Source organism: Tachysurus fulvidraco, chromosome 3, assembly GCF_022655615.1.
Source record: "Tachysurus fulvidraco isolate hzauxx_2018 chromosome 3, HZAU_PFXX_2.0, whole genome shotgun sequence".
Classification (NCBI taxonomy): Eukaryota; Metazoa; Chordata; class Actinopteri; order Siluriformes; family Bagridae; genus Tachysurus; species Tachysurus fulvidraco.
In genome coordinates, this window is record NC_062520.1 from 19,077,379 (window position 1) to 19,086,792 (window position 9,414).

At 36.3% G+C, this 9,414-nt stretch overlaps 1 protein-coding gene across 2 annotated transcripts; it reads left to right on the forward strand.

The window, feature by feature from the left end:
* The first annotated feature begins 155 nt into the window (after window positions 1-155).
* si:dkey-260g12.1 (tumor necrosis factor receptor superfamily member 14) lies at window positions 156-5,535 on the forward strand. Of its 2 annotated transcripts, XM_027150035.2 has the most exons (9): window positions 156-288; window positions 782-850; window positions 1,113-1,167; window positions 1,812-1,922; window positions 2,435-2,719; window positions 2,893-2,997; window positions 3,386-3,417; window positions 3,520-3,676; window positions 4,784-5,535. In XM_027150035.2, exons 2-9 carry the CDS (start codon window positions 782-784, stop codon window positions 5,029-5,031), a joined length of 1,062 nt encoding a protein of 353 aa, XP_027005836.2. In that variant the 5' UTR covers window positions 156-288; the 3' UTR covers window positions 5,032-5,535. The 2 variants fall into 2 exon arrangements, with proteins under 2 accessions (XP_027005836.2, XP_027005837.2); XM_027150036.2 differs by lacking the exon at window positions 1,113-1,167 and having other exon boundaries at window positions 226-288.
* Window positions 5,536-9,414: the final 3,879 nt, after the last annotated feature.

Below are 9,414 nucleotides of genomic sequence, written 5' to 3' on the forward strand. Positions count from 1 at the left end.
TATAATTTGAAATTGGATGCTCACATGGAATGCATATTTTTCTACATCACATATGGAAAAAAAAGGAAGTGATATATATACAGTCATGTAATATATTTTTAAGAAAGATTCTGTACATTGGTTTAGATTTTGCAGCTTGAAGAAAGCTAGAGAGAGGGAGGAGAATGACAGGAAGGCAGCAGAGGAGGTAACAATAATCTAAGGGAAGCGCAAGCACTCACAAAAAGACAAGAGAAAAAAAGAGTGAAAACCAGATTTGGAGGAGGTCAGGACAGCACTGAGTGCAAGGTACTGGAGCTGTTTACTTTTTTATTCTATTATTTATTTAAGCATTGGTCTCATCTCATGCTAGGAGTGTCTTAATTTCTAAATATGCTAGCTTATAACTGGTTATGTCAAAAAATCTTTTAAATCCAGGAACAGTTTACAGTAGCTAGTTGAAAATATCTCTTAGTTCAAGCAGTACTCTGTCCAACTTCATTTAAATCTAGTTCATAACAATGCTACATCTTTCCTGGGACCCAGAAATATTGACTTTATTTTGTGATGAATTATAATGTTTATCTTTACAAAGTGTGTTCTGCCAGGTACAGTTTAGAGCTTATTGGTTTTAGAAAATAAAGTGTCAAAAGTTTCAGTAGGGGATTTAATATATGTTTAATATTTGCTACATGTTTGCATAGGAACTCTATGTCTGTAGATACTGAATGATTTTCATGCTGTTATATAATATTCTGATGTTTCAACTTGAGCTTATACTCACTTTATACTGTATTTATAGATGTCAGTCAAGGTGCTACATGTTGTCATATTCATTCTAATGAATGGTCTGATCTCCAGTCTTCCTCTGGTAAATTCCTCATTATTATTTCATACTAAATGTTAGACTAGATTAAATCTTCCAAATACTGAATAAGCTGAATATTTTTGAAAGTGTAATTTTGTTTATTTATTAGTGTTTGAGGATAATATCTAGAAAACTGAAGATTATTTGCCGTGAGGATAGCACCAGTATATAAACATTTAGTTTTCAGTAGGATCAGCATATGCAGCTCCTTATGCATGATTTTAATATAGCACTCATGCATTTCTATGTTGCTTGCACTGAGCAGGAGGCTGAAACCAGACATCACAGGACAGCAGACTCTTGCAAAGAGTGTCCTGCAGGTGAGAGAGCAACACCTGATTGTGCACGCTGCTTTTTTCCAGCTCACTTTGCATGACAATGCTCATGACACACATGCTTAAATTTTCTAATAATATGAAAATAATATAAGAATATAAGAATAATATATAATAATGATTTTAATCTAGTCCAGAAGTTCCATAATTTGTGTACATCAGGTAGTATTATCACAGTAACCTTGTGGTCTATGAGATGCATACCTGCCCCCATCTCCTTCTCTGATCGGAAATAGTATGGCCTGACACATCATCAAAACCACTTCCTTCTCTAGAACACCGCTTGGTTTGTCGCTGTGCACACTTGACGTCCTGTTTTGCTGTTCTTGTCTCTTTTGTCAGCACAAACCTGTCTGCCATGCACTCACACTCACTCCCTTGCACACACTTTGTCAACACACCTTCTGTGTATATTATGTGACTCTAGTTCCTTATGTGCATCCTGTGCCTGTGTATTACATGCATGCAAACTTACATCATTTAGACCAAGTTTGCAGAGTTCTAAATCCTTTGCCACTATATCATCTGATCACCTGTGTGGTGTGTGTAGCAATGTGTATGAGGTTGCACACCACTTCAAGTAACCTTCTTATCTCTTCTTGCATTTTGTCTCCTCTTTTACCCTGCAGGACAATTCATGAAATCATGTAACAGTTGCTTACCATGTGCTGCCAATACCTTCATCAACAAGGCCAACAACGAGCACAGTTGCCTTGACTGCTTTATGGACTGCAGAGCAGGTATTGCTGTCAAGAAAAAAAATTGCATGATGTATAAGAAAGCTCCATTCAGTAAGACATAATGCTCTATGCCTAACATGTAGAGGTTAATATATTGAAAGATTAATATTTCTATCTTCTTTCAACTCTCTCACCATCCCTGCCCCGGTGTGTGTGTGTGTGTGTGTGTGTGTGTGTGTGTGTGTGTGTGTGTGTGTGTGTGTGTGTGTGTCTGTATGTGTGTGTGTATGTGTGTGTGTGTGTGTATGTGTATGTGTATGTGTATGTGTGTGTGTGTGTGTGTGTGTGTGTGTGTGTGTGTGTGTGTGTGTGTGTGTGTGTGTGTGTGTGTGTGTGTGTGTGTGTATGTGTGTGTGTGTGTATGTGTATGTGTATGTGTATGTGTATATGTGTGTGTGTGTGTGTGTGTGTGTGTGTGTGTGTGTGTGTGTGTGTGTGTGTGTGTGTGTGTGTGTTTGTGTGGGTGTGTGTGTGTGGGTGTGTGTGTGTTCGGGTGTGTGGGAATGTGTTAGAGTTACATTTACAGTTGGTGAGTCCATGCACCAAGACGGCTGATGTGGTTTGTAAGTGTATAGAAGGGTATGTTTGCGAGAGAATGGATGAGTACACAGGACAGTGCAAAAGGTGTAAACTTCAGCCACCTGTGCACACCACCTCTCAACCACCTGCACAGACCTCCTCTCTCACCACAGCACAGACCACTTTTTATGCCCCAGAGCAGGTTACTTCGCCCCCTTCCACATGGACCCCTGGGGAATTATTTTCCACTGCTGTTCCACTAAATAATATGCAACAGGGTCAGAACCATTTTTGTACCACAGCTAACTCCTACCTATTTAAATGATGTTATAGTACTAAAATGCTTCATGCAATAATGACAATCTGAATCAAATGATATATATTTTTGAAGACATATCTGGTGTTTTATCATCACACTCTCTTAATTCTCTCTCTTCTGTCTTTGTAACAGAAAAGATGTTGCAGTATTTCATTCTGGTTTTAGTTCTGAGTATTGTATTCAGCATCATCGTTTGTTTTTTCTACAAAAGAAGAAAAATAGACTGCTTAAAAAAACGTAAGTTCACATACTTAAACCTAGATGCATAAACACACATGCATTTCTGGTAAGCTTTGAACAGTTGCCTCGGTCGCTATGAGCATAAAGAGAGACAAAATCATGGTGTGGCCACCATCATCCCCTGATCTCAACCCTACTGAGAAGTTATGAAGGATCCTTAAAAGTTAGATCTATGAGGGTGGGTGGCAGTATACCTTAAAACGGCAGCTCTGGGAGGCAATAGTGGTATCTTCAAATGAAATAAAGGCAGAAACTACATAAACATACAAGTTCAATGGATGAGAGAGTTGTTAAAGTGATATCAAAGAAGAGCTCATATATTAATATACTGTATAACTTGATCTGTGCATAATAATTTGGAACACGGTACTGTTTCCCCCACCAGGTTTAAAGAAATGCTCAGTACGAAGTCAAAAGGTATGTCTATGCGCAAAAGACTATTCTATGGAGACACAAAGGAAAGAAATTTTATATGTATATTATAACTCATTTGTGTGTTTCTTCCATTAATGTTTACAGATGGACAGTCAAGACATATGTTCTGATTTAAACCAGTCGAATAAACAGCTCCATTGTCAGGAGACACACACACAAACGCATGGCACTACTAAAACAGATTGTCCCACTCTTCAGCCAGAAAGCAGAGAGCAGAATCTCCCAGCTTCTGGAAATCTTGGTATGTTATTTGCACCATCACAAATGTGTAATTCAGACGAGGATCCTACATAATGATGTCATACTAAACCACATCTAGACCTAGCTTGCCATATGCCACAATGCCATGTCTAAATTAATTTGTTGCTATGCACTGAAGGGTTTGAAGGTCTTTGGGTTTGAGATCAGAACATGAATATGAGATGTTCAGAATTTCAGCTTTTATTTGCTGATTGAGGAGATTTGATCTGATTTTGACCTTTGTTGTGTTGCCAGTGTGTTTTGTCTTTCTATCTTTCTTTATTAGATGGGATGTATTTCTCTGATGCAGAATTCGTTCTGATGCTATCATTATAAGTTACATCAATAAGGTTTAGTGAGCCTGTTCCAGCCATTAAAAGCCCAAGCCAATACACTAACTTTCACAACTTTTTTTTTTTTTTTTGTAGTTTCATCTTGTTTCCATAACTTTTGTGTCTCATCTGTGTCTGTATTTCTTAACAAATTCCAATCTGGTCTTCTGATTCTTGATACTTATGAGTGTTTTGCTTCTTCTGCGTGTTCTCTATGTTTCTGCTTATGTTCAAACAGTGGATTAGGGTGCCTTCACCCCTACACTGTGGTCGTTGTTTATGTCACTGACTTGATTTGGGGGGTTTTTCAATATCTGTCTATTTGTTTTCCTTGACCTACTTGTTTGAGGTCTGCTTGTCAGTACATCATTTCTTTGTTTTATGAACATTTCAAAATGTTGTATTGGCTTGCTTTTCTCCTATAGACAGATCTATTACATCCTTTTCAACAATAAATGCAGTCTTCACAGGTGAAACCAAGGCCTCGACCCAAGATCTATTCACAGCTATTACTTCAAATGTTTAAGCGACCAGTTAAACAGGGCATCACCTACATTACATTAAAGAAAGATCTCATAAGGAATATAAGTCAAAAACACAGAGTGTGTTATTTGCTTGGAACAAATTATGGTTTCACAGACACCATTTTGAATTTTTGGAGAGAACATCTGAATGTTTATGCAGTCTAAAATTAACTGGTTAAAAAAAATCTTTTTGGTTTCCAAATTATGACAGTTGATCCGTTTTAAACTATATCTACACTCTGCCTCTTTCAGGTCCTCTCCACATATATGGTGCAGGTACAGTGTTTGTCAGTTTGCTGAACCAGTTTGGGCTGAATGGAGGAGACAAGGATGAAGAGGATCTCCGGCAGCAGCCTTTAAACAACAGTGAAATAAATAGTCCTCCTTCTCCTACAATCCCTCTGTCTAAGGAGGAAGGGAACAGGGACATCAATTACATCTCTTTCCCCTTTCAGGAGCAAGGGAAGGAGTGTCACATGTCAAAGGAAGAAGGATTGTGATGGATATAAACCTTAGTTTGGTTTGTTTGGTGTGTGATTTTTGTTTATGGTGCCTCACAAATCTGGCCCTGGGTTTTGGTCTGTCTGAAACCTGAACCTTCTTCCTGGTTGAGATGTGAACTACTTTATGACAAAAAGACTGTAACATCTAACATTAACCTGGATATCTTTGCCGGGATCCTGTGAAAAGGCGGCTGTGTGTGTACGTGTGGTGGGACACTGTTCATAATGAAGATGAATGGAAAGCTCCATTAATTTACGGGCTGGTATTAAAATATCTGGATGCAATTCATATATACTTAATGTCAGACTATTTGTAAGTGTTTCAGCTTATTAGAAATATATAGAGTCATTGACTGCATTTAAAATTAGCATGTATTTGCACATGATCTTTAAACTAAGTTCTTGGAAATCTTTATCACCTCTGTCATCTTTGTCACCTCTGTAAATCTGTATAATTAAAGAAAGATAATCATGTAATAAAGTTCAATTTTTTGCCCTTCATATTTTTTAACAGGGGAAGTGAGGATTTTTATTTATAAAATAACAGGAAAAACCAATATCTGCAACACCCAATGCTTCAGAAGCACACCAGCTATTGGCACACAAATAGAAACTGTGAAAACAGTCTTCACAGATTCACCACAAAATTGTCATTACAAAGACACTTACTGACTCCATATTTAATAAAAAAAAGATGTTATTTCACAAAGTAGCAATGAATAAAGATATACATAATTTATACAAATTAAGTTGCAGTTAACTTGCAGTTAATTCTAATTTTTCAATAATTTTTCCTCACAACAAAACAAAACAAAAAAAAACACAAACAGAATTCTCAGTATGCAGTACAGATAACTTCAAATAGTATAGTATATAGTAAAGTATACACCAGCATCTCTACACAGCTCGGTTCAGGGATAACAAAATTACAGGATGTTATTTTTAAACAATAGATAACATTTTAGAAAGCCTAACTGAACTTACAGAACATTAACAATTATTTAAACTGGTGCATACACCACAAATTCTATTACAATAAAAAAGGTCAAAAGGCCATCATTGTATACAGTTATTACAGTTATGCTTCTGTGTAATATGCCATCTAACATCCATGTTCTAGCCAGACGTGGCATATTCTTTACTTTTTTGATTGTCTTGTTTTTATTGTAAATGGTGGTTTCATCCTAGAACATCTTAGAACACTGGGTCATATTCAATTTGATGCTGATTCATTAAGCCATTGTTTAGAGATCGCATCTCTTCCTGTTTTCAGTAGCAGACCAAATTAACTCCAAGTGTGTTGGATTATTAATATTAGATTAAATTGCAAAAAATGTGTGGGGTGTTTATTGTCAATAAAAAAAAGTGTTGGTGAGCAGTGTCCTCACTTCCACTTAAATGACTTTGCTGTCAAATACAGTCGGCCCATCCTGCATAGCAAAGATTTTTTTCAAGGTGGATCTCGCTTTGCTTTGACCTCCATGATGACAAAACGATGTGCAAAATTTGTAGGGTAATAAGTGGAAAAAAAACAACAACAGCTGTTTGGTTAAAACTCAAATAGGCCAACTTCCTGTAAAAATACACCAATTTGTAAATTATAGCACCCCCTAAAGTTACATTTATAAAACCTCTAGGAGTCAGTTATCAGAAAAGATGTTGCAGTATTTCATTCTGGTTTTAGTTCTGAGTATTGTATTCAGCATCATCGTTTGTTTTTTCTACAAAAGAAGAAAAATAGACTGCTTAAAAAAACGTAAGTTCACATACTTAAACCTAGATGCATAAACACACATGCATTTCTGGTAAGCTTTGAACAGTTGCCTCGGTCGCTATGAGCATAAAGAGAGACAAAATCATGGTGTGGCCACCATCATCCCCTGATCTCAACCCTACTGAGAAGTTATGAAGGATCCTTAAAAGTTAGATCTATGAGGGTGGGTGGCAGTATACCTTAAAACGGCAGCTCTGGGAGGCAATAGTGGTATCTTCAAATGAAATAAAGGCAGAAACTACATAAACATACAAGTTCAATGGATGAGAGAGTTGTTAAAGTGATATCAAAGAAGAGCTCATATATTAATATACTGTATAACTTGATCTGTGCATAATAATTTGGAACACGGTACTGTTTCCCCCACCAGGTTTAAAGAAATGCTCAGTACGAAGTCAAAAGGTATGTCTATGCGCAAAAGACTATTCTATGGAGACACAAAGGAAAGAAATTTTATATGTATATTATAACTCATTTGTGTGTTTCTTCCATTAATGTTTACAGATGGACAGTCAAGACATATGTTCTAACATATGCCAAGCCAATACACTAACTTTCACAACTTTTTTTTTTTTTTTGTAGTTTCATCTTGTTTCCATAACTTTTGTGTCTCATCTGTGTCTGTATTTCTTAACAAATTCCAATCTGGTCTTCTGATTCTTGATACTTATGAGTGTTTTGCTTCTTCTGCGTGTTCTCTATGTTTCTGCTTATGTTCAAACAGTGGATTAGGGTGCCTTCACCCCTACACTGTGGTCGTTGTTTATGTCACTGACTTGATTTGGGGGGTTTTTCAATATCTGTCTATTTGTTTTCCTTGACCTACTTGTTTGAGGTCTGCTTGTCAGTACATCATTTCTTTGTTTTATGAACATTTCAAAATGTTGTATTGGCTTGCTTTTCTCCTATAGACAGATCTATTACATCCTTTTCAACAATAAATGCAGTCTTCACAGGTGAAACCAAGGCCTCGACCCAAGATCTATTCACAGCTATTACTTCAAATGTTTAAGCGACCAGTTAAACAGGGCATCACCTACATTACATTAAAGAAAGATCTCATAAGGAATATAAGTCAAAAACACAGAGTGTGTTATTTGCTTGGAACAAATTATGGTTTCACAGACACCATTTTGAATTTTTGGAGAGAACATCTGAATGTTTATGCAGTCTAAAATTAACTGGTTAAAAAAAATCTTTTTGGTTTCCAAATTATGACAGTTGATCCGTTTTAAACTATATCTACACTCTGCCTCTTTCAGGTCCTCTCCACATATATGGTGCAGGTACAGTGTTTGTCAGTTTGCTGAACCAGTTTGGGCTGAATGGAGGAGACAAGGATGAAGAGGATCTCCGGCAGCAGCCTTTAAACAACAGTGAAATAAATAGTCCTCCTTCTCCTACAATCCCTCTGTCTAAGGAGGAAGGGAACAGGGACATCAATTACATCTCTTTCCCCTTTCAGGAGCAAGGGAAGGAGTGTCACATGTCAAAGGAAGAAGGATTGTGATGGATATAAACCTTAGTTTGGTTTGTTTGGTGTGTGATTTTTGTTTATGGTGCCTCACAAATCTGGCCCTGGGTTTTGGTCTGTCTGAAACCTGAACCTTCTTCCTGGTTGAGATGTGAACTACTTTATGACAAAAAGACTGTAACATCTAACATTAACCTGGATATCTTTGCCGGGATCCTGTGAAAAGGCGGCTGTGTGTGTACGTGTGGTGGGACACTGTTCATAATGAAGATGAATGGAAAGCTCCATTAATTTACGGGCTGGTATTAAAATATCTGGATGCAATTCATATATACTTAATGTCAGACTATTTGTAAGTGTTTCAGCTTATTAGAAATATATAGAGTCATTGACTGCATTTAAAATTAGCATGTATTTGCACATGATCTTTAAACTAAGTTCTTGGAAATCTTTATCACCTCTGTCATCTTTGTCACCTCTGTAAATCTGTATAATTAAAGAAAGATAATCATGTAATAAAGTTCAATTTTTTGCCCTTCATATTTTTTAACAGGGGAAGTGAGGATTTTTATTTATAAAATAACAGGAAAAACCAATATCTGCAACACCCAATGCTTCAGAAGCACACCAGCTATTGGCACACAAATAGAAACTGTGAAAACAGTCTTCACAGATTCACCACAAAATTGTCATTACAAAGACACTTACTGACTCCATATTTAATAAAAAAAAGATGTTATTTCACAAAGTAGCAATGAATAAAGATATACATAATTTATACAAATTAAGTTGCAGTTAACTTGCAGTTAATTCTAATTTTTCAATAATTTTTCCTCACAACAAAACAAAACAAAAAAAAACACAAACAGAATTCTCAGTATGCAGTACAGATAACTTCAAATAGTATAGTATATAGTAAAGTATACACCAGCATCTCTACACAGCTCGGTTCAGGGATAACAAAATTACAGGATGTTATTTTTAAACAATAGATAACATTTTAGAAAGCCTAACTGAACTTACAGAACATTAACAATTATTTAAACTGGTGCATACACCACAAATTCTATTACAATAAAAAAGGTCAAAAGGCCATCATTGTATACAGTTATTACAGTTATGCTTCTGTGTA

Bases quoted from the DNA above. Each gene is read 5' to 3' on its own strand.
- si:dkey-260g12.1 (XM_027150035.2), top strand. From the start codon at position 782: ATGTCAGTCAAGGTGCTACATGTTGTCATATTCATTCTAATGAATGGT. The intron at 2,720-2,892 runs GTCAGAACCATT...TCTTTGTAACAG, and splicing joins ACTAAATAATATGCAACAGG to AAAAGATGTTGCAGTATTTC. The intron at 2,998-3,385 runs GTAAGTTCACAT...TTCCCCCACCAG, and splicing joins AATAGACTGCTTAAAAAAAC to GTTTAAAGAAATGCTCAGTA.